At 41.4% G+C, this 24,889-nt stretch overlaps 1 protein-coding gene across 3 annotated transcripts; it reads left to right on the top strand.

Moving 5' to 3' along the window:
- The first annotated feature begins 57 nt into the window (after positions 1-57).
- On the top strand, positions 58-22,304 carry CNOT7 (CCR4-NOT transcription complex subunit 7). 3 transcript variants are annotated; one of them, XM_064272887.1, is made up of 8 exons: positions 58-204; positions 1,657-1,867; positions 4,005-4,198; positions 12,257-12,418; positions 16,535-16,679; positions 19,409-19,519; positions 20,671-20,814; positions 21,191-22,304. In XM_064272887.1, the coding sequence occupies exons 2-7, from the start codon at positions 1,751-1,753 to the stop codon at positions 20,797-20,799; spliced, it is 858 nt and encodes a 285-aa protein (XP_064128957.1). In that variant the 5' UTR covers positions 58-204; positions 1,657-1,750; the 3' UTR covers positions 20,800-20,814; positions 21,191-22,304. The 3 variants fall into 3 exon arrangements, with proteins under 3 accessions (XP_064128957.1, XP_064128956.1, XP_064128955.1); XM_064272886.1 differs by adding an exon at positions 868-962 and having other exon boundaries at positions 20,671-22,304; XM_064272885.1 differs by having other exon boundaries at positions 20,671-22,304.
- Positions 22,305-24,889: the final 2,585 nt, after the last annotated feature.

Here is a 24,889-nt window from a genome sequence, read left to right as displayed (position 1 = left end):
TCATCACCCAGCGCCGCCGTCAGGACGTGCAGGAAGCGACGGTGCAGCGAGGTGCGGCGCGGCCCCGGCTCCCCTTTTCCCCTTGCTGGGTGAGAGGTGTCTATGGGGCACCCGCTGCCGCCGCCGCTACCGCCGCCGCCACCGCCGCCGGGTGCTGTCTCTATGGCGAGGAGGAGGAGAAGGAGCGCGAGCTCAGCGACACAAGTAGTTGTTGCGTCTGCTGCAGACCGGGGGAGGGGCAGGCTGGGGAAGTAGAAAGGGGCGGGAACGAGGATCCGGAGAGGGTGCGCGATGGCGCCAGCTGGAGCGCGGCTGCGGGGGAAAGAGCTCGGCGGCGGGCGTGTGTGGGCTGGGGGGAGGGTAAGGGGGGCTGGGGTATGTCACGGCGGTGGCGCTTAGTGATGACGTAAAGGCTTTGTACTCTACCTGGGGTTTCGATGTTGTGGGGCGGAACTTGGGAGCGGAGGGCGGTGGCCTGGGTTTGCAGCTCCTCTGCCCCTTCACACAGCAATGCTTGGGAGTCAGCCTGGCTCCAGTAAATGGCTGTCGTCACCTTTGCACTAGCTCTTTGCCAGGGAAGAGAGGTATCTATGACTTGAATGCCTCTGTGCGACTCTGTTTCTCTGGGAGCCAGCATTACTGAGCTGCTACCTCCAGTATTGAGAAGTCTTCTGGTCCCTCTTCGAGGATTCTGGGACTGCTGTAGAAAGAGAGGGAAGAAAGCGATGTTAAACCAGGCGGGTGTGTGTGTGTGTGTGTGTGTGTTTAGCGGGGTAGGGAAGGGAGGTTATAAAGGAGAGGTCCTCTGGATCTCTTTCGGTTTCTGTTCTTAGAGAAGCACTCCAGATTACCTTTGTGACTCCACAGAGTTCAGAAGGGGTCACAAGACCTTCCTCTTTTATCCTTGTTTTTGCCTGAAAAATGAAGGTGCATTTGGAATTTCCGTGTCCAAGAATCAAAAGGTTGGTCTGTCTATCCGATTAATTGTCATATACCATGAACCCTGTGTTTATGGTCCAGAAACCTGAGATGTGTGATTGGTAACTGGGGCAAATGTGCCAATTTTCAGGAAATTAGAAACACGCTTTTAAATACTCTTTTGCACTCTAGCAGTTACAGACATTCAAACAGTTTCTGTGGCTATCTATTATTTCTGAAAAACAGCATGCTTTTAAACTTTTAAATTTCTACGTCCTGCAATGTGGTGTGAATAAATGCCCGTCAGCTCTGTAAGTAAGTCAGATTTTGAATGTTAATGAGGGAAAAAAGCAAACACTACCCTTGCTGTTATAACATCTGATCTTGTCGGTATTTAACTTTTCATTTTTATCTGGAAATGGGTGACTTAGTAAAGTTTTATTCCGAAGGTGAGTTAAATTCAGAACAGTCTATAATTAGGGGATTTTTTTTTTTTAATGATCAGTATATATAATGTTTTTTAAAAAATACAAATTATAACCAGGAAACCTGTGTGATAGCCCTGGCTTTTCTACAGATTAGCTGTGTGACCTTAGATAAGTCACTTCCTAAACTTTGACTTTCTTATGAATCCGAGGCTTTGAATAAACAATCTCTCAGGTCTCTTGCCAACTCTTATTTTTCTGTAATTCCAGTTTCTGATATAACTGGCTTTTACTTTGATTTTTCTTTTGACAGGTTCACAAATAAAGGATAAAATATTTTATGAAACAAATCTTCAATCAAGTATAACATTTTGATGCTTGGCACCTAGACCCCCTGTGTCCTCACTATGCCAGCAGCAACTGTAGATCACAGCCAAAGAATCTGTGAAGTTTGGGCTTGCAACTTGGATGAAGAGATGAAGAAAATTCGTCAAGTTATCCGAAAATATAATTATGTTGCTATGGTATGCCCGTGACCAAATCTTTAAAATGCTTCTTATAGAAACGGAAGAGAGCCTTGAAAATACCTTGAATTCAACTCTTCTGGTTGATTTTTAGGGACTAATTTAACCGTGAAAAGAAAAATTTGTTAATGCTCTCCAGCCAAAGACCACTAGTTAGTTGACAGGTTGGGTTTATTACTCACTGCAGTGTGGGAAAATACACAGGGAACCCTGAGGCCTTTGCCTAAGACAGTGTTAGAAAGGACTTTTAGGATTTGGGCATGTGGTGGATGATTTTAGGGAGGGTTTAAGGAACTAGGGCTTTGCCCTGGATTGGATGCTGTCAGGAAGTGGGGGTAATTCTGTTATTGAGTATCTTACTACATCTTATTTAGAACCAGGATAGTGAGACTAAAGCTATAAAGAAGCAGCAGTTATTCACATTAGCCAGGATTGGTCATTTTTGTGGTCTGAGCATTGTTTTATGTTTTTGTCTGTGCTTCAACATGGTTATAGAATGTCCTTATCGGATGCTGCAGTTCTGTGAAGTCGTTTACACTCATGAGCACTAGGTCAGCCCCTAGCAACACGAAGGCCTAGTCGATTGTACGACCAGCTTCCAGAAGCCAGGAGCTCCACAATGTCTTTTTTAAACAAAAAAGTCAGACCTCGCAAACCCAAAAAACCAAACCTGTTGCCGTCGAGTTGATTCTGACTCGTGGTGACCGTAGAGGACAGAGTAGAACTGACCCATAGAGTTTCCAAGGAGAACCTGGTGGATTCAAACTACCGACCTTTTGGTTAGCAGCTGTAGCACTTAACCACTATGCCAGTAAAACATTAATTAGTCTGCATTTTTTCTTTTTCTTTTTTTAATTGTCATTGGAGTTCCATGAACACACTGTGCTGTTAAGACTTCTTGCTTTTGTGCATGGCAGTCAGTTTGCCTAGACTCTCCTGCCCAATTATTTTTCCTCTGTACCATTGAACCTTGTGTATCTGTGGCAGATACCCTGCTGTTTCCTGTCTTCGTTGGATTATTTGCTCCATGAAGCTTAGAGGTTAATGTTCCCCTCTCAACATCTAGTAAAATATACATAGCATCCATAAAGTGGTTTTTCAATTGGACTGAACTTAGGGAAGTTTAAATTTCCTTGTTTTTTCACATTGACTTGATACTTTCTGTTCTTAGCTAGGCCTTGTTTGAATTCTGATATTGAGTTGATATATCATGTTCTCAGTAAAAACAAATCCCTTTTTTGAGGGGAGGAGCAAGTTGAACAGTTGAAATTTAAAGATTTGTGTATATATAAATGACATTCTACTTGATAAGGGTCGCGTTGTTGTGTCCCCATCAAGTAGAACTGCCCTGTAGTGTTTCCTAGGCTATAAATCTTTATAAAGGGGGGATATCACCAGGTCTTTTCCTGTATAACAGCCTGTGGGTTCGAACCACCAACCTTTCAGTTAGCAACCGAACACTGAACCACAGCACCACCAGGGCTCCTTAATCGTAATTAGAATTTGAAGTTATTATCCGCTGGAAATTCGTAGCGGGTGTTCATTTCTTAGGTGATAAGGAGTGGCAACATTGGAGGAGCGATGATGCCCTACGGAATGAGTGGGCAGCATGAAATTCCGGACGGCAGGCTTTCTGTGGAGCACAGAGAGAGTGTTGTCTTAGCTGAAGACTTTAGGAGGCTCACGTGCTTCTTTGGAAGATTTCGTTGTTTAAGAGACTTTATCTCAGAAAACAGAAAATACAGTGCATTTTCTGCTTTGCTTTTTAAAAACAAGCCTGGGTTTTAGCACTGGAATAATGTGAGTAAAGTTAAACATAGCCCTGGGGAGGCATGAGTTAGGATTCTTTTCCTTTTCTTGGATGTAGGGTATTACATTGTCACGTGTGTCTTATAAATAGAAAATTTTATTGTTAGAGTACTTGAAATAAAGCTATGCATATTTAAGGAATTTTATGATTCTAAAAAGCAGTTGTTTTTCCTAGCTAGAATTTTTTAAAAGCTACTTGGGTCTAAAGGCGTAGGATATCATCTGTAACAGGATTCTTTGACTTGTACCAAAAACGAATTATTCTAGGAATTTGTGAATTGTGGTTATACCTGTTTAGTAAGTAGTGAATCTTGAAACTGTTTTACAGGACACCGAGTTCCCGGGTGTGGTTGCAAGACCCATTGGAGAATTTAGGAGCAATGCTGACTACCAGTACCAACTGTTGCGGTGTAACGTAGACTTGTTAAAGATAATTCAGCTAGGACTGACATTTATGAATGAGCAAGGAGAATACCCTCCAGGAACTTCAACGTGGCAGTTTAATTTTAAATTTAATTTGACGTAAGTAGAAAATAAATACAACCCAAACTTTGTTTTTGTAGTTTAACTTTGGGAATTTATTTCCCCAAAGTATGATAAACCAAAAAAAACCAAACCCAGTGTTGTTGAGTCAATTCCAACTCATAGCAACCCTATAGGACAGAGTAGAACTGCCCCATAGAGTTTCCAAGGAGCGCCTGGAGGATTCGAACTGCGGACTCTTTGGTTAGCAGCCGTAGCACTTAACCACTGCGCCACCAGGGTTTCCCAAAGTATGATATTGTAGTTTAATTTGATATAGTTACCCTAGAAATACATATCAAAGCTAAAATTTTGGAAGGTGTAGTTTAGTTTCTTTTTTATTATGGAGTAATAAAATTAGGATAAAGAAGGACTGTCTTAAAATCAAATACTTTACATTTTAGAGGTGTAATTTTTAAAGTATGGCTGCCACTTTTTTTTTGAAATTTGGAAAACTTGGGATATTTAAAATACTTCTTGATTAAAAAAAAACAGTTTTATGGCATTAGTTTTACTTTCAAACTTTATGTTGCAATTTAAAATATATACTTTTTTATGTTTGTCCTTGTGAAGAGCATTTCATTACGGTCACTCTCTTACGAGTAGATTATTGCACAGGTGCTGAGATGTTCCTTATATCCTGGAAACTTGGGTACAGTTTTCCTTTTGAAGCAATGTTATATATTGGTTATTTTCCCAGGTCAGTCCATAAAACCTCTCAGATAGGGGAGGAGTGATAGCGTCCTTAAGCCTTCTGTCTCTTTCACTTCTCTGCAAGAATCAGACTTTTAACTCAAGCCCTGGGCAAACACCCAGCGTCCTTAGTTACAATACTTCTGTATCAGTGGTAGGAGTGAAGTGTATGGTGTTTGGGGACAAAGACAAGCTGTTACATTGGGGAAGTAAAATGTTTAATGTATGTTAGAATGTTAAGAGTATCCTATTTGGCAGCCTTTGATTGTGTGGTATGGTATAACGTCTGGTTTGAAAAATAGGCTATGGGGCAAGTAATGTTAGTGACAATGTAAGAAGCTCCATTTTGTTGTTGATAATGTGCTGTTTAGCATATAAGATTTAATGAAAAGCAGGACTTGATGATTTTAGAGGATTGTGTCAGTGGTACAGCGGTGTGGCTTCTAACTGCATTGTGTTTGTCCTGACTCCTTTTAAGCTACTGGGTCTATAATTTACCCCCCACAGCCTTCTACAGGGTAAAAAGCACTCAAATCACCTTCTATCCCTTTTCCAAAAAACAACCCTTTTCTTAATTAGTTCATTACCGTTTCATTGGTTTCATGCTACTTTTTTCCAAGCTAATCATTAGAATTTACTTTTTTAAGATAGTGTTGTGATTTTAGTACATGAAGGAGAGGGTAACCTACTAGTGTCTCAGCTTTTATAAAAAGCTGTTTCCTTTTCTGGGACATCTTTGTCCTTGTAGTAACTGCTGGGCTAGTACAATCTTTGAAACGTGTTTATTTTTTCTTACACATAGAGGATCCCTGTAGTTTTGCTACCAAAGGAGAAGGATATAGTGAAAAAACATTAAATAAAAAAAAGTCAGTTGGAAGCTAGAACTGGTACAGTCTAATGTGGTGAGAAAGAGTGCATGACAGGAACAGAGCTTTGGAAATTCTGAAGAAAGGTAAAAACGGATTTTCTTATTGGGTGCCTAGACCATGCCAGCCGCTGTGTTAGGCACTAGGGATGTCGAAGTGTGTGAAGTTGGTCATGGTCGTTATAGCTTAGTGTTTCCAGAACTCTTATGTCCACGCTCTGTGGTCTAAAGTCCAGAATTAGGATTGTTAGACCCTGGATCAGTGTACGGAGATTTTCTCCGAAGTGGAGTTGATAAGTACATGAAAATTGAAGCAGAATGTCGATGAGCTGTGAAGAAGAAAAGAAAGCTGCGGACAGAATTCCATTGACAAGTTGAAGAGGATGAGAACTAATTAAAAAAAAAAAACAAACAAACAAGAGACTGTCAGATTTGGTGATTGCAGTATTTTGCACAGGCGTATTTGAAGGTTAAGAGCCCTGATGGCACAGTGGTTAAGCGCTTGACTGCTAAACAGAAGGTCCTTGGTTTGAACCCACTAGTTGCTCTGCAGGAGAAAGATGTGGCAGTCTTCTTCTGTAAAGGTTATAGCCTTGGCACCTTATGGGACAGTTTTACCCTGTCTAATAGGGTTGCTAGGAGTTAGAGTAAACTTGATGGCAAAGAGTTTTATTTGAAGGTTGAAAGGCAGTTGTTGGTTAAGGAGTTGTTGAAGATGATGTGGGTATCCCCTCCAGGAGCCCTTTGAAAAATGGTATGGAATAGCATCTAAGCACTGGTAGAGATTGGCTTTGGTGGTTAGGAGAGCTGTCTTTGAGACTAAAGGAAGAAAACCTTAAGAGGAGTGAGTAGATGTAAAGACAGACATGTTGATGACCTGGTATTTCTTTGTAAAGGAAATGTAGGGTGAGGCTTTATGCTGAAAGTGACAGAGGGGAAGAATATTGTAGGCTTAAAGGAAGAGGTCTGCAACTGCCGCCCTCGCGCTAAAAAAGATGTGCCAGGTCAAGATGAGGCCCTGGCTGTAGCTGAGCATCTGAGTTTAAAATCAGCCAAATCTTTGCTGTTTTAATGGAAGCTGCTCCAGCTGTGCTTAAGAGCAACAGGAGAAATTGTGGAGGAGCGCTGTTAGAACAGAACAGAAGCAATGGGTTGATAATAATTAAGGAAGTATGCTGCTATTTTAGAAATGTTATTTGTGTAAAAGAAATCAGAGGTGAGAAAAGAAAACACAATGTCCTAGGGGAAGAAAAAGTCTGGAATGATTAAAACAAGAATGTCTACGTTTAACAGTTAGAGGCAGAGGTGACTGGTGAAGAATTTGTGGCCTCAGAAGAAAAGTTCCAAGTTAGAAATCTTAGATTTGTCAGAATGCCTTGTCATGCCTGCATTGTCTTAACAGAATTCAGGAAGTGACCGTTGGGTGCTTGCTAACTGTTGGAGATCAGTACGAAGCCATGAATGGCAAGATACTTTCTTAGGTGTGAAATGGAAGTTGCTGAGGATGGTAATTAAGAGACCACACAGAAAGGGAAAAAAATTATCTGAGTATTTTAATCATGCAGAAAATCCAAATTTGTAGAATAGACAATTGGTAATTACAAATGGCTTGGAACTTCAGATTGTAAGAATTGGAGAAAAGATTGTGGATTGTGTGGAGTACCAAGCCTAAAAAGAACTGTAAAGTTTGTCTCCTCCTATCTAGCCTTCTTTCTGTCCCTGAATGTGAAAAATGAAAAATGGTACTTCTTAGGGAAAGACAGGTGATGGGTCTGCATCGCTCTAGGAGAGTCAGTGTAGGTGAGGAGATGGAAGTCAGAGAGAAGTTTGCACTAATGACTTGGAACCTTCCTTCCTGTGGAAGGGACAGTTAATCCATGAGGAGGAAGATGAACAAATATCCTGAACCAAGTATGCCGAATATGGTTTGGCCACTTGGCTGGCTTATCATCTGATTGTCATAGGACGATATCCAGTAGAAAAAGAGCCTATTTGGATTGCCGAAAACTGGAAAACAACTTAGAAATGATTTGATGCTTTTGGTAGAATGCGACTTATTAAATACTGATGGTAGGTTAGTACCTACCTTTGTATAAGAAGGCACATATTAAAATTCGTTGTGGTAAACGGTAAACAAAGGTATCTCAAGTAAATAACCGGAGATAATGTTTTAGAGCACGTAACTCTTTGCAGTAATAGTGAAGTTTAGAGTGTAGGTGGGCTGAATTCGTGGGTGGGTGGTGACAAGCACCATTGGGTTTCCAACAGACCCTGTGGGCCTCGCCTGTCATGACACAGGTGACCCTCAAGCAGTGCACCGCAGGAAATATGGGCCTTGCACCACTTCTGGTAGCTCCTTTTTGTAGGCAGCTCTTCTACAACAATTTCTTCCATTCATTTTGAAACTTTTTTACTTAATACAGTTTATAAGAGAACTTTAGTGGAAAGCTTGCTTCCTTGCTTGCTTTTTAAGTACACACACTCTTCACTTACCAACATCGACATCGTTAGGTTCCAAAGACCGGAGTGTTATGCAAAAATCGGTGTTAAGCAGAAAAACTGGGCATTTCCAGCCCCAGCCTCCTCTCCTCTCTGGCTCCAGCCGTCCCAGTTGGGTGGCTGTGGCCCCTCTGCACCTGTGGCAGTCATGGGCTTGCCCTCAGTCTGCTCACAGGCACACAAATCCATGCTACAGGCTGCTGGCTGGGCCTCTTCAGCCGCTGATGTCCCAGGTGGGCGTTCTCAGTGTGGAAGGCGGGGCAGCGTGGACTGGGTGCTGCTGGTGGAGGCCGGCTTGAACACCTGTGCAGCCTGGACGCCTGTGTGCATGGCGAGAGGGGAGTGAAGAGTGAGGCTCACAGGGAAGAGGGAGGGGAGGTACTAGTGGGTGCTGGTCTCAGGCTGGGATTAAATACCCCACGGGAAGTGTTGCTCCTTCCTCCAGTTGCCCTGGACAAGCTATGCCTGGAGGGGGCATGCGGGTAGGTGGGGTCCTTAATGTGCAGAATAGTTGCATAGTAGATTTCTTATCCTTGTGGTCAATGGGGAATGTTGATAAATGAGGGGTAGGTGTGCTATTAACTTATCCTGGGTTTGAGTTCCAGGCAACAGGTTTTCTTCTCTTAATAAATTAGCTTTATGCTTGTTAACCTAAGATAAAACCCAGTGCTGTCGAGTCAATTCCGACTCATAGCGACCCTAAGATATCAAGTATGAATTGGACTGTGTAAAATGCCATTTGAAGTTTTTAGAGTTAGTTTAAAATCTGGATACCTTCGAACATGCATTTTTAACACTGGAGCTTTTTTAACGGTTTTCTTCCAAATTCAGTTGTGTGCAGCATAACGTGTGTTTGATGATCTGCATAGAGGCTTATTTGCCTTTTAACTCTATCAATGGTTTTTAGTGTAATTTTAAATATACAGGAGTTTATATTCTTGGAAACCCTGGTGGCATAGTGGTTAAGTGCTACGGCTGCTAGCCAAGAGGTCGGCATATCAAATCCGCCAGGCACTCCTTGGAAACTCTATGGGGCAGTTCTACTCTGTCCTGTAGGGTCACTATGAGTCGGAATCGACTCGACGGCAATGGGTTAACATGTCTCTGGAAGCCCTGGTGGCTCAGTGGTGAAGAGCCATTGCTGCTGACAAAAAGGTTGGCAGTTCAAATCCACCAACTGTTCCTTGGAAACTCTATGGGGTACTTCTACTCTGTCCTGTAGGGTCACTGAGTTGAAATTGACTTGACGGCATTGGGTTTGGTTTGATATTCTTAAGCAGGCTAATTTTATTTACAGACATTAGCATGTAAGAGTAGGCAGCTTGTCTGTTTTGAGCCAAGATTCCTCGGTGGCATAAATGGTTTACACTTGACCTCTAACGTGAGGGTTGGTGGTTTGGACCTGTTCAGTGGTGCTGTGGAAGAAAGGCCTGGTGATCTGTTTCTCTAAAGATTACAGCCAAGAACACCCTGTAAAGGGTTCTACTCTGTAACACATGAGGTCACCGTGAGTCTGAGTGGGCGTGATAACAATAGATTTAGGTTTTTTGTTTTGGGGGTTTTTTTGTTTTTTTTTTTTTTTTTGGTGTGTTGAGGCAGGAATGATTATAGGTTGGATGGTTGAAAACATCCCCAAATTGTAAAATCTTTAAACTTCACGTTTAGAAACGTGACTCTGTGTAGAAGAAGTTTGTATCTGTAGAGAGAGGTAATTTCAGTGTGCTTACTGAGTTCCGCACAAGTGGCTAAGTCATCGTCCTTAGGTTACCTGAGAAGGATAGCTGGGCGTCTCTGCCCCCGCCCTTTTTTTAAACCCCCTCGTACAGGTTTGTACATGGCATTCATTCATGTTCACTTAGTATAACTGGACATTTTGCTGCGTTAAGTAGTTTGTCTTTAGCATTGGGAGAGATTATCATTAATTTAGCATTTTAAACAAATTAATCTTACAATCCATAAACCAACCCAGCGTCTGCAGCAGTTGTTATATTTTGACTAAACAATATTTAAATTGCTTTCTGAGGCTAGCATATTTTAATACGGTTTTTCTACGTTTGCTAGTATTTCTGAGGGTGGGGAAGGCAGGGTAGAGAGATTTAAAAATTTGAAATGAACCCTGTGCAAACAGAACAGTCTGTTCATTTGAAAAATGAGTCATAACATTTACAGAGTTTTCTTAGCTCAGGACATTTTCTTCATTCTGTATGGAGATTTAGCTCACCTGCCCCAGCTTTCCCTTTGCTTCCTAGCAAGGTGGGTAGTAGAAAGCATGGGATCGGTTCCAAGCTGTAAAATAATCCGTGAAATTTGGCTAAGAGCACATTAACTTATCCAAATTGAGCTACGTGAACTCTGCAGGAGAAAAGGAGAAGAAAGAAGAATTCATAGACACACAGACCTTTGTTTACCAAACTTACTTGATTATAAAACACTTGAAGTGCTCATCCTGATCTCTCAGGTAGAGATTGTGATCCAGTAGGTTTGCCTGTGGAACCTGGAAATTGGTATTTTTGGTAAGTTCTGAGTGATTGTTATCATAGGGCAAGTTTGGGAAATACCGACTTCAGTGCAGCACTTCATTATTCCACTTAGTTCTTTCTGAATATATATATATAACTTTTTCATATGGTGACAGAACATTCAACAAAACAAATAAAAATCATTGCCCTCTTGAAGCTTCCGTTCTGATTGGGAGAGTAAAAATGGGCTAAAGTAACATAGGACCCAGAAGTAACGTGAGACTGGAGACAGAATCTGTCCTGCTAAAGCGTGCTTCTCAGTATGAGCATCTGGTCCTGCCGAGTGAGAGCTAGTTGTTAAAGGTACACGCTTTATAGTGAGGCCAAGAGTGTGTATTGTCTCATAGAACAAACTTCTGCTGAACTCACCCAGGTGTCCTCGTGTGGGATCTTCTTAGAGCATTTTCTAGGGGAGAGTTTGACTCAGTGGTTATAGCAGTTTTCCTGTTTTTAATACTTCAGTTGCCAGCTTTGCAATTTTTCAAAGACATTTAAAAGTAAATTGGTTTCCAGGAAACAAGCCATAGGAATGCTTTTTGGCTCAAATGAAATGTACCTTTTGGTTTAATTGGTTTTGATAAGGCTTTGAATAGAATTTTCTTCTTTGCTCCATTGTGGAAACCAGTAAATGTTAATGATTAAAAAAAGTAAGTTAAATCCAATGGCCAAGTCACAGAATACTTCTTCATTCTCAGAAACATAACTTGCATTTTGATAACCTTTTTTTATTCAATATTTTGGATACTTGTGTATTTGTGCTTGGAAATTAGATGCGGCTTTCTTTTTGGCTTCAGGGAGATCCTGGACTGGTGGTATCTAGATTTCCAGGCTTGGTTTTAGAAGGCAGTCTTCTTGGATTAGGATTGTTGGAAGAAGAATTATAGCTCTCACAGCAGAGTCCTTAACTATAAGCAGTTTACTTCCTGTTGGAGCCATTTGAAAGGCTCATCTTTTGTGAGTGGAGGCATCTCCTTTCTCTTTAAGGTGGAATGTGGTTTATCTCGGCCATTTAGTTGAGTTTCCATCTAGCCTTTTCCTGGTGTTGCTGAGAGCCTGGGAGGTGACATAGGCCCTCACAGCGACTGCTGCAGTGCCCTCTGGCAGCGTTAAAGAGGCTGCTGAGACCGAGAGCCCAGGCAAGAACTTGCCTGTCACTCTCTGGTGGTCCCCTTGGTGAATAGAACACCCTTTTTTCAAACCCAACTTATTTAACATGTGAACAGCTAATGAGATTGAGTCCATAGTAAAAGGTTTTAGCATCTCACCATTGGACTTTGATAATTTAAGGTTTGAATGTTTTTCTGAAAAAATGGCCCTTATATTTAAATTATATATGCTTGTGCATTTATTTAAATCATTGAAACAGTTGGGTCCTTGCTAATCCTCTATCTTGTTTCTGGCACTGTAGTGTCAGTGAAGTGGAGAAGCACGGTCTGTTGGAAGTCCGGCGCTCCTGAATGCTGTCTCTCTCTCTCCTGCCAGGGAGGACATGTACGCCCAGGACTCTATAGAGCTACTCACAACATCTGGTATCCAGTTTAAAAAGCATGAGGAGGAAGGAATTGAGACCCAGTATTTTGCAGAACTTCTCATGACATCAGGAGTGGTCCTCTGTGAAGGAGTCAAATGGTTATCATTTCACAGGTAAAAAGACTGCGCTGAAGTGCGTTCCTATCACCAGCTCGTACCTGCTTCACACTAGGTAGGTCACTGTAGCAGCCAGTTCAGTCTCACTTCTGGGAAGAACTGGCTGCAGTAGAGCTTTTCTAGTGCTGTGAGGCTAATGTTGGTCTACTCAGAGGTTAGCTTAATAACACGGGATCTGTCTGAACTCAGAGGTTAGCTTAATAACACGGGATCTGTCTGAACTCAGAGGTTAGCTTAATAACACGGGATCTGTCTGAACTCAGAGGTTAACTTAATAACACGGGATCTGTCTGAACTCAGAGGTTAGCTTAATAACACGGGACCTGTCTGAACTCAGAGGTTAACTTAATAACATGGGACCTGTCTGAACTCAGAGGTTAACTTAATAACACGGGACCTGTCTGAACTCAGAGGTTAACTTAATAACACGGGATCTGTCTGAGCCTGTGAGAGGCAGTTTGCATCGTAGAAGGAGTACAGGCTGGAAAAACAGGACGCCCTGGGTTTAAATCTAGCAGTGCCACTTAGAATCAGTATTGCCAAAAGGGATTTAACATCTCTAAGGCTTAGTTTTTTGTCTTTTTTTAATATTTTCAGAAGGGGAACCATTCGTTTAAAAAATATTGAGTGTGTGCCATATTCCAGGCAGTGTGGTAAGATTCTAGAGATTAAGCAATCAAGAAAGACTAAAATCTTTGTCTTCGTGGAATTTACATTCTGGTAGGAGTGGGCAAGACAATTCTTTAAAAATGATAAATGCTGTATTGTGCTTTGTTAGATAGCGATACACGTATTGCGGAGAAAAGCAGAACAGCCCAGGTACATGAGAGGTGTCTTGGGTGGGTGTGTGCGGGCAGGTTGTTTTCTTTCCTTAGGGTGTTCAGGGGAAGCATCACTTAGGACACCACGGGTAGATGAGAGGTGCCTTGGGTGGGTGTGTGCGGGCAGGTGGTTTTCTTTCCTTAGGGTGTTCAGGGGAACCATCACTTAGAACAGCCCGGGTAGATGAGAGGTGCCTTGGGTGGGTGTGTGCAGGCACATTGTATTCCTTCAGTAGGGTGTTCAGGGGAAGCATCACTTAGGACACCACGGGTAGATGAGAGGTGCCTTGGGTGGGTGTGTGCAGGCACATTGTATTCCTTCAGTAGGGTGTTCAGGGGAAGCATCACTTAGGACACCACGGGTAGATGAGAGGTGCCTTGGGTGGGTGTGTGCGGGCAGGTGGTTTTCTTTCCTTAGGGTGTTCAGGGGAACCATCACTTCGAACAGCCCGGGTAGATGAGAGGTGCCTTGGGTGTGTGTGTGCAGGCACGTTGTATTCCTTCAGTAGGGTGTTCAGGGGAAGCATCACTTAGGACACCACAGGTAGATGAGAGGTGTCTTGGGTGGGTGTGTGCGGGCAGGTGGTTTTCTTTCCTTAGGGTGTTCAGGGGAACCATCACTTAGAACAGCCCGGGTAGATGAGAGGTGCCTTGGGTGTGTGTGTGCAGGCACGTTGTATTCCTTCAGTAGGGTGTTCAGGGGAAGCATCACTTAGGACACCACGGGTAGATGAGAGGTGTCTTGGGTGGGTGTGTGCAGGCACATTGTATTCCTTCAGTAGGGTGTTCAGGGGAAGCATCACTTAGGACACCACGGGTAGATGAGAGGTGCCTTGGGTGGGTGTGTGCGGGCAGGTGGTTTTCTTTCCTTAGGGTGTTCAGGGGAACCATCACTTCGAACAGCCCGGGTAGATGAGAGGTGCCTTGGGTGTGTGTGTGCAGGCACATTGTATTCCTTCAGTAGGGTGTTCAGGGGAAGCATCACTTAGGACACCACGGGTAGATGAGAGGTGCCTTGGGTGGGTGTGTGCAGGCAGGTGGTTTTCTTTCCTTAGGGTGTTCAGGGGAACCATCACTTCGAACAGCCCGGGTAGATGAGAGGTGCCTTGGGTGTGTGTGTGCAGGCACGTTGTATTCCTTCAGTAGGGTGTTCAGGGGAAGCATCACTTAGGACACCACGGGTAGATGAGAGGTGCCTTGGGTGGGTGTGTGCGGGCAGGTGGTTTTCTTTCCTTAGGGTGTTCAGGGGAACCATCACTTCGAACAGCCCGGGTAGATGAGAGGTGCCTTGGGTGGGTGTGTGCAGGCACATTGTATTCCTTCAGTAGGGTGTTCAGGGGAAGCATCACTTAGGACAGCCCAGGTAGATGAGAGGTGCCTTGGGTGGGTGTGTGCAGGCACATTGTATTCCTTCAGTAGGGTGTCCAGGGGAAGCATCACTTAGGACAGCCCGGGTAGATGAGATGTGCCTTGGGTGGGTGTTCAGGGGAAGTGTCACTTAGAGCAAGTACATTGCAGAATCGTTGTGGTGATCAGTAACGTATTTAAAGCATCTCGTGAAGTGCTTCGCACACAGTAAATTATTAATAAGTGCTAGTTTTTAATTATTGTTATTGTAAAATAGAATTTTTAGAAAGGAAACCACTTCCAAGGTGAGAGGAAGACTTTTCCAAAGTAAACTGAACTAAGCCGGCAGTGCAGGGACTAAGAGTGACCCTGGGCATGATTTTATGTGGCCTTTTGTTCATTTTATTAAAGCATTGTGTTACACAGGTCTAAATGCTCTCGTACTCACATTTATTTTAAATTCATTTTAAATGAGAGTCTCCTGCAAACTGAAGAGTTTTCACGTCTGGCCTGTGGAATAATGGTAGTGAAAGACTGTTGATTCCGTAAGCTTCCTGCAATGCTGAGCAGTTATCTTTGAGGTGGAAGTACTGAGCGCGCTAATTCTCACCAACCGTCTTTTCTCCCTATTCTCCACTTGAACCAGTACCTCAAGAGATAAGACTGAAGTCTGTTAATTTGAGAAAAATTTCTGGGTTATTTTTACTCAAAAGTAGGATACAAAAGACCTGCAAAGCATTTTCACGTCTTTTTATTATATATGACGTGTTTTCTTAGTTGAAAAATACACTCAGCAGATACTGTGCGCTAGGCATGGGGCATATTAAGGTGAACAAAAACAGGCAAGGTTCATGTCTTCTTAGAGCTTAGAATCTTAGGTTCAACTCTGGTACTTGTGAATATTTGTCAAGATATAAGATTTTAATCTGCTAAAAGTAAACATTCTGAGCATTAAATACAAATTGTATTTTGTATCCCCCAAAAGGTATGTTAATAAATAGCATCTCTTATAACATATTTATCAGTTTCAAGTATTTTCAAGGAAGGGAATACATTTTTAAAATGTGATTGCTGCCCTTTAAACCAGTGGAGAAAACCGTAACTTTGAAAGGTAGTACAAAGAAAACAGCTTGTGCCACGGAAGAACTCTCTGGGAGCTGGGCCTTCCAGGGAATGCTTCCCGGATGAGGTCCTTGAAGAACAGGGAGGCAGGGAAAAGGGGTGTGTGATTACAGCAGGTGGGGACAGGAGATGTCAGTGAAAAGGCGATGGTCGAGGTAGGAGATCTTGATCTGAGCGCGTGGAGTTGGTATTTTATTGTCTAGGCTTGTAGTTCTCACCATTTACCACCTTCACTTCTTTCATGTGCCACGTTCTTATTAATAATGTATTTTGTGGGGCCATATTGAGATAGGAGCAGATTTGCTAGGGAAGAGAGAACTTAATAAAGTCACTTACAGGAAGTGAAAAAACTTTGTTAGGGAATTTAGTCTTCAGACTTTTGAAGTATATGATGACTTTATATAAAATTTGTATTATTTTTGTCTTCAGAATGCCAGTTCTTTTGCTGTTTTTTGATATTTTTTGACCAAGTTTGCATTCACCTTTATGTCTCTCTTTCCATTTATGGGAAATTTGATACCCTTCTTAAAGGGTTCTTTATTAAAGGATCAAGCAAATCAGTATTTTAGTTACTGCAGGCTTGGGCACAGTAGAGATCTGTATGTTGCTGCCTCTGGATGATAAAATTAAAGTAACAGGTTCTCAGCACTGTCTGTAAGACCATGTCATTTTCCATCACAACTAAGCATTTTTGTTTTCTCTGGTCTTGTAGTGTTCTTTTTTGTTGTTGTCGATTCCTGGCGTGACAAATGCTCAGAATTTTTTTTCTTTTTGTTTTTATATTTATGTGTTCCTCTTCTGTATTCTTTTAACCCTTTTGCAGTGGTTATGACTTTGGCTACTTAATCAAAATCCTGACCAACTCTAACTTGCCTGAAGAAGAACTTGACTTCTTTGAGATCCTTCGGTTGTTTTTTCCAGTCATTTATGATGTGAAGTACCTCATGAAGAGCTGCAAAAATCTCAAAGTAAGGTTCTGACTGGCAGTTTCTGTCATCAGCACACTACTCAGACTGAGTGACTGACGTGAGGTCCTAGAATGGATTGTTGTTTCAAATCCTGTTTTTTAGTTTGATGTTAAATGCAGTTACGTTGGCTGGTCGTTGATTCTTTTTCATGCATTAAAAAAATAATTTACAGGAAATCTTCTCTCAGAGCTTCAACCTGTATTACCAGAGTAAGTTTTCAGCAAATTTCAAACCAAGGGTGAGATTTTTTTCATTGCTTTCCATATGAAAACCATGAACCAGGACAGACATGTGAGGGTTAGTGGGACACGTGCACGAAGGTGCTGGTTCTTCTCTCCCGATAAACAGAGTCGGTCTGCACCAGGGCGACCGGAGTGGCCAGGGATGGGCACGTGTTTTTAGTTAGCGTGAAGACTTTTCCCTTCACCTTATCGTCACTAGAGGCTATTTTGTTGGCTTTGGTTATAGAATAATGTTTCCAGGATTAAATCGCATAGCTAAGAGGATTTTTTTCCCTTGGCTTGAAGGACTCATCTTGTACCACTGCTTAACACATGCGTAATAATTTTTTACTTCTAAATATTAATTCTTCCAAAGGGAAAGTTTCTTTAGGGGGAAAAATACTCCTTCAGAGATCCTTGGGAATATGAGTGTGGTTCTCCAGTTTCGGATTTAAAATATAACAACAACAAAAAATGTTGGCAAAGTGGTTGCTTCATAACCCTACATCGCCCCTTCTTTACCCGGGGAAACCAAAGTTAGTCTAATTTTTCCTCGCCAGGTCTCAGAAGTGCGAGTAAGGTTACACTCTCAGGAGACGGTAAGGCTTCAAGAGCTTTGCCTTTAGGCAGAAATAAACAGAATAGAACTTGAATAAGGAAACTTTTAACAAATGAACTGAATATCATAAGAGAAACAGTCTTTGGCCAAAGTTTGTTTGCCTCTAATCCAGCCTGTGGTCAGCATGTAACCAGGGGATCTTGAAGAAAGATTTCTGTGTTTGCAGCAGCTAAGGGCAGCAGAATTCTGTGCAATTTGAGGAGGGAGACCTTTGTGACTCAAGTAACAAGAACAGGATGTCCTCACAGCTCCCAAAACAGCCCAGTTCCACGGGAGCGCTGCACACCGAGAACCCAGGGCCAGCATGTTGTAAGCTGGCTGCTTAGAACTGACATGTCCTTGTAGCTCTCAAAACTCAGCCCAGTCCATGGGAACGCTGCACACCGAGAACCCAGGCCAGCATGTTGGAACCTGGCTTCTTAGAATTGACATGTCCTTGTAGCTCTTGAAACTCAGCCCAGTCCATGGGAGCGCTGCACAACGAGAACCCAGGGCCAGGATTTGGCCATGCTTCTTAGAATTGACATGTCCTCATAAAAACAGTTTTCAGCAACAGAGAGCCACGCTATTGCTCAGTATATGTATATTGAGGTGGCATAGTGGTTAAAGCACTTGGTTACTGACCAGAAGGTCGGCAGTTCGAACCCACCAGCCGCTCTGCAGGAAAACGATGTGGCAGTCTGCTTCTGTAAAGACTACAGCCTTGGATACCCTGTGTGGCAGTTCTCTCCTATAGGGTTGCTATGACTAAGAGTTGGAATAGACTTGATGGCAGTGGGTTTGGTTTATATGTATATTATCAGGGGATTTGTATGTATGTGAGATATTCTGAATATGCCCAAAGTGAATTGCTGTGTTAAAGTTTAGGTCGGTGACAGAGGTGCTTTGTAGCCTATAGTCAGCCACACTGTATGACCCTATTTCCCCGGCCTCCTAAGCAGTTGCTAAGGACACCTAATCCTCCTGCTATTTTTAACACAGAAGCAACTGCTGTGCAAAGCACTCTTTCAAAATGTTACGTAGAAGGCTTAGCCCGCTAGTAGAGGCCATAACAACCTGGAGGAGAATTTCTTTGTTCTTTGTTTTGTTGGCGGTGGTACTCTTTATTTCTGCTCTTTGTTCTGCCGTCTTTTTCCCTTTATTCTTCCCTCCCTCCTTTCCTTCTTTTTTCTTCTCTCTCTTAATTCTTTTTCTTTCCCCATCTCATTCTCTTTCTTTTTTATTCCTAGTGCTATTACTTACGTAGATTTTAGCAGAACCTTCTAAGGAGTTGTATGCTTTTTTTTTTTTTTTTTTAAGTAGTGAAATCATAGTTAAGCATTTAGTGAATTCTTAATGGTTTGATTATAATGGCTTTGTTTTATAAAAATTATATAGATGAAAAATATTTGAGTTGGATTGGGGGGAAATTTAAGAAAAGTTCAGAGACTGAAACTGATTGATGGGTGTGTAGACCATGAATGTACTTGGTAAATGTTACCTTGTGTATAATGTAATTTGTTTCCCCCTTTAGGTTAGTAGGAAAGAAATTTGCCATTATCTACTATAGAATACAGTAGAACTCCCTCATAGTTTCCAAGGAGCGCCTTGGTGGATTCGAACTGCCAACCATTTGGTTAGCAGCCGTAGCACTTAACCACTACGCCACCAGGGTTTCCACCTTAAACATATGATGAAGATAAATTTTCCCAATTAGAATCTCGTTTTCTGTGACATTATAGCCTTTTCCCACATTCAACAAGCAGGTTAGTGATACACATTGTCTGGTTTTCCTGTCTTCGTAAGGCCCATCTTCACGTGCCAAGGCTTGTGTGTGCCGGCTGGCTGGGTCATTTGCGGATTCAGGGATTGCGCTCTCTCTCCTGACAGGCAGTTTTTGTTCCTTCCAGGGCGGGTTACAGGAGGTCGCTGAGCAGTTGGAACTGGAACGGATAGGACCGCAGCATCAGGCAGGCTCGGATTCACTGCTCACAGGAATGGCCTTTTTCAAAATGAGAGAAGTATGAAGAAGCAATGCCTTTTTCTCAGTTGGCTGTGTTTTTAGGACATTAAAAAAATCTTAACTCTGGCAAAAGTTTCTGGGCGATAAGAACATACCAAGCGAAGATATAATTAGAGGTGCCATATAGGCCACCTGTACCACACTGGATGAAGGTGTTCAGAAATTAAAAAACCAAAACACCGGTGGTTGTCGTGTTGACTCTGACTCCTGGCGACCTCGTGTGTCAGCAGGACTGTGCTCCACAGGTTTTCACTGGTTGGTTTTTTTGGAAGTAGATCATCAGGTCTGTCTTCTGAGGTGCCTCTGGGTGGACTCGAACCTCCAACCTTTCTGTTATCAGCCGGTATATTAACCGTTTGCACCGCCCAGAACTTCTTAAAAAATAAGTCATCTTAAAATGTAGTTCTGAGACAAATGGAAGAATAAGTTCTTTATAGAATCAAAAATTTAAACTACAAAATAATAGAAAGCATAATAGCACTTATACCTGGTGATATTGGTTCAGAAGTGATTCCGACTGTACCTTCATGACAAGTAGTTTTTTTTTTTTTGTACTTCCCAGTGCTACATTAGAGAATTACAACCACTTTTTGAATTTTTAACTTTGTATTTTTTGTTTTTTTTAATGCCTTGATGGTTCAGTTATAATGGTAAATTCTTTGGTACTGTTTTGTCATCTTCATTTTTCTTCAAGGACACTAACCTAATGTAAATGTTCAGATTTTACTGCCCAGAACACGTTTAATGATTTGTTTTTAGCCAAGGAGCCTTGCATATAGATTCAAGGCAACTAATAAACCTAAACTTTTTTTTCCTGCCATCATTGGCTGTTTTCATTTATACTTCCTGTTGAGTATTGTTAAACTATTGGAATAAAAATGCCATTTTTCCATGATTAAAAAGTCTCATAAAACTGGTCTGTACATTTTTTGTCGTCTTTTTTTTTTTAATTTGAGCTCTCTACTTATAGAAGATATCAGTCTTATTCCTTGAACTTAAATATGTAGGCCCAGAGGAACGCCACGAAAAAGAGCTGCCATCACGGTTAATGAACAGTTAGTACCTAACATTGCTGAAGTGTAATTTATTACAAGTGATTCCTTTTGGTTAAATTATCTTTTTTTTTTTTTTTCCAAAATTCCTTTGTAGATGTTCTTTGAAGATCACATTGATGATGCCAAATACTGTGGTCACTTGTATGGTCTTGGTTCTGGTTCCTCCTACGTGCAGAATGGCACTGGGAACGCCTACGAAGAGGAAGCCAACAAGCAGTCATGACACGAACTAGCCCTTGTATTTTTATTTTATTTTACTTGAGTTACACACATGCTTGTATATAGGTTTTATCTCTGGTTGAACCCCTCGGACAATAGACAATACCCTAATTTTCCCTTCCATAGCCCATTTTATTTTCTGCCTTTCAGTACTAAGTATGACATTTCCTATCTCAGATCTTAATAAATAAGAGCGTTCAGGTTGAATTTGGCCCTAACTTAATACACTTGTTAGCAAGCGTGTGTGACAGAACGTGGGGAAAGCTCTACACCATATTGAATATTTCGATAAACGTTACTTACTTGGGCTTGGTTTGTTTTTCCCCTTTCCTAAATTAACTAGCACTGACTGTAATTTATTTCCCTGTTCCCTGTCTCTCCTTTCCGTCCTACAGGAGTTTTAGCTATTTGAGATTGTGGACCATCAATTTTGCACTTTAGAGAGAGACTCTGACTCACATCGTCTGTTTTATCAGAAAGAAATTTTGGTTTCCCTTGCTCTTAGCTGGAAAAAAATGACCATCTGCCAACTTTATACAGTATTTACTTGTTTTTGACCCACGGAATATAGCACTTTCATGGTGCAAACTGTTGATCCATCAAGACTAAGAAAAAAGACAAAAGAAAACTACTGAGGAGCTTAGTAACTGCTGTTTCTGTACGTAGTGTTTTATCTTCCAAGCACATCTAGTGTCTGTCAGTTTCTCGTTGGCATGTGCAGGCTGCTCTGTGACTGAAGAATTTTCAAACCAGCTTTACACCCTTCAGGAAAAAATCCCTCGTGATTGTATTTTGAGTATCTGCCAGGAAACTGGTATCCAAGATGTTGAAGCCGTGGTTATTTTATGATAGCACATACCCCTTGACCTGCCTCCTTTATTCCATCACTGTTTATTCTTTTTTATTTTATAGCCATACTTATGATGCTCTTGATTTGTTGATTCCACAAATCAATTTCATTAAAGTCCAAAGATAGCAAGCCTTTAGGTATCTTGTACCAAATTAAATTAGAAAACATTGTGCTTTCCTGGTTGCCACAGAGTTAAATAATGGTGAGATTTGGTGCAAAAAACAAAATACAAAGTATATATATATATATATAGTTAATAAAATTACCTGAGGAGTGTAATGCTTGTTTATTTTTTTGTGTATATCTTTGCAATCTATTTTATATATATTGACAAAAGAGACAACTATTTCGACATGCAGAAAATGTGAGCAGACCAGAGCATGTGTGGGAAGATGTTTTGGTAACCATTAAAAAAAAAATTACCTACCCTGAAATGATGGACTGTGAGCTACGATGTGTGTTCGCAACACCTCAGTCAGTATGTTAGCAGATCTCCCCACATCAGCCACATTGGTTTGTTTCCCTTGTACACTCTTTATTCATGATATTACAATGCTGTAACTCGGTGGTCCTTTTTAAACAAAACATTATTTCCAAAAGAGGATATTATTTGTTTTTAAAGTTTTTGTAAATAAAGGCTTCAGAAATGTTTTCTTACATATATGTTGATGACTGGTGATTTTGTTTAGAAATACTTATTTGGGGGATATTATTCTGCTTGTACTTGGGCAGCTGAGCAGGACTCGGTAACTTCATTAAGTAGCTGATATTTAGTCTTAAGAAAAACAAGCCTGAGCCTTTGGCGTTTCAGCAGGACGGCTCCCTTATGGAGTGCCTCGGCAGCGAGGTGTTAAGGATTGATTTCTATCTCCTTTCCAAGAATGCATTCATCCTGAAAGACAAATGTGTCTCGTATAACTTAGGGGTTTTTTTTAAGCCGGCACAAACAGCAAGTCTCTTGTTATTTGATCTTCAGTTTCTTAAAAATTAGAAACTGTGAAGATAGCTTTTTAGTGGCCATATAGTTGCTGAATTTTATAGCTTGTATCAATTTTGGTTTCTGTCCCTAAGTAGTAATGATATTTTATAATTTCCAAAAGAGGAACAGGAAGGTCTTTACTTGGCCCAGCTTTTGGATATACTCAGCTGGCATTTTTTCAATGTCCCTGAGCCAATTATTCTGGACTCAACCATATTAAATCTACTCGAGCAGGGATCTGCCAACTGTGACCTGGGGGACAAAACCAGCCTGCTGCCCGTTTTTAGAAGGGCCGTGAGCTGAGAATTGTATTTACGTTTTTAAATGGTGGGGGGTGAGCGGGACTCAAAAGAATAACAATATCCTGACACTTGAAAATTATATGAAATTCTAATCTCGGTGTCTGTAAATAAAGTTTTATTGGAATGCAGCCATGTCGTCATTTACAGACTGTCTATGGCAGCTTTCACACTACAGTGACAAAGCTGAGTAGTAGCTGCAGACACGGCATGTGTGGCTCTCATAGTTTCATACTGCTGGTCTCCCCATGCTACAAATTACAGTGACACAGGACCTGACGGCAGCATCCTGAGTGTCGTGTGTATTGCTGCACCCCAACATTTTATTTTTTCTGTTACCAGTTCATCCCCATCATGTCAAAACAAAGGAAACACTTTGAAAGTTGTGCTTTTAAGGAAGTGAAGTGTATTTTATCTACTTATATGGTTACAGCATTGTGTTCACTATGCCTTAGCTGTGCTGAAGGGATACAATACGTTGACCTTACCAGACCAATCACTCATCCCAATATTCCCAATTCACGGGACTGCAAGTCACAAGAATTACAAAATGTCAAGTATCTCATCAGAGTATAATTTCTTTGCAAAAATAAAAAATGGAAAGGAGGCTGCAAGCAAGTTTGTTGGCCATTTTTTGACCATTTGTCAGCCATGCAGGGAGCGCCATTTACCGATGGTGAGTTACTTAAATCATGTTGGATTTCAGTAACCTAAAGGATCGTGTCCGGAGAAAGCAAACTCATTTAAGACTACTAAGAGTCTCCTGAAGAACGAGGACATTGGGGGCAACATCAATAGTCAATTAAAAAATTAGTTTGAGTGGTTATCTTTGACTCTTGATGAGTTGACAGATGCTACCGGTATCGCTCAACTGTTACTTTTACTGGACAAATCAATGCTGAGTTTGAAGTGACCGAACGACTGGTCCTTCACAGACTGTGCAGAACTGCTACAGGTGTAAACACTAATTCACTACAACTCAGTGTGGGATTTAAGATGTGATACAGCTGGTGGTAAAAATGTACACGGAGCAGAAAAAGGTTTAGTTGGTTAAATACCCAAAGCTGTGAAAATAGGTTTGTTTTTTTTTTAAAACCTGTTGCCGTTTAGTTGATTCTGACTGCGGCTGTTACTGTCCATCAGCAGAAAATACTGGTATCGTGTTAGGAACTAGTAATGTCAACGGTGTGCTTCGCTCACACTCACGGATTTAACTCTGGTTAGGTCCATGGATTTGGGGAGGAACACGCAATATCCTGACGTGGCTACCACACAGTGGGCGACGGCTTAAGCAGTGGTAGTTTGGCTGCCATTTTTTTTAAACTCAGGGCTGAGATTGAAGTTTTTCTGATAAGGGAAGAACCATCCTCCACTACTTATTTTCGATCACCGAGTAGCTTAGGAAATTAGCTTCTGCTGCAGACTTGATCATGTTTCTCAGAGAATCGAGCCTAAAATTACAAGGTAAAGCGGTGCTTACAGGTGAAAGTTCCAGCAAAGTCATTTCAGTAAAAACTTGAGTCACAAGAATGTCAGGCTGCTTTCTACACTTCCTGTGCTATTAAAAATCCAACCAAGAAGCGAGGTCTCCATTCCCAATATATCTGCAGTACATGTATTTTCCAAGCCCAGACTGGAGTGCCAGCAGAGTTTTTTGATCTGGGTGTAAGTGCAAAGAAGATTTCATAATTTCAAAGTCTATTTAACCACAATTGAAGATTTTCCATCTAATCATCAATTGGAAGTGATTGATCTGCAATGGGATGACATGCTAAAAGATAAATACCAAGAAAAGACTTAATAGAATCCTATAAATGCCTTCCAAGTGACGAATGTGGTCAATTAAAATCATACTCATGGGTTGATGTCTTTCTGTGAAAAGACATTTTCAAAGGTGAAAAGACATTTTCAAAGATGAAAAGCCAAATGTCATTACAGACCAGAATCAACAGAATGCTGCAATCAA

Source organism: Loxodonta africana, chromosome 19 (assembly GCF_030014295.1).
Source record: "Loxodonta africana isolate mLoxAfr1 chromosome 19, mLoxAfr1.hap2, whole genome shotgun sequence".
In the NCBI taxonomy this organism is placed as follows: Eukaryota; Metazoa; Chordata; class Mammalia; order Proboscidea; family Elephantidae; genus Loxodonta; species Loxodonta africana.
This window is presented reverse-complemented; position numbering and strand designations above follow the sequence as displayed.

What these genes read in the sequence shown, in the direction of transcription:
- CNOT7 (XM_064272887.1), top strand. Translation starts at nt 1,751, where the DNA reads ATGCCAGCAGCAACTGTAGATCACAGCCAAAGAATCTGTGAAGTTTGG. An exon ending in AATATAATTATGTTGCTATG is followed by an intron (nt 1,868 to 4,004) that starts GTATGCCCGTGA and finishes ACTGTTTTACAG; the next exon opens with GACACCGAGTTCCCGGGTGT. An exon ending in CCTTTTTCAAAATGAGAGAA is followed by an intron (nt 19,520 to 20,670) that starts GTATGAAGAAGC and finishes ATTCCTTTGTAG; the next exon opens with ATGTTCTTTGAAGATCACAT.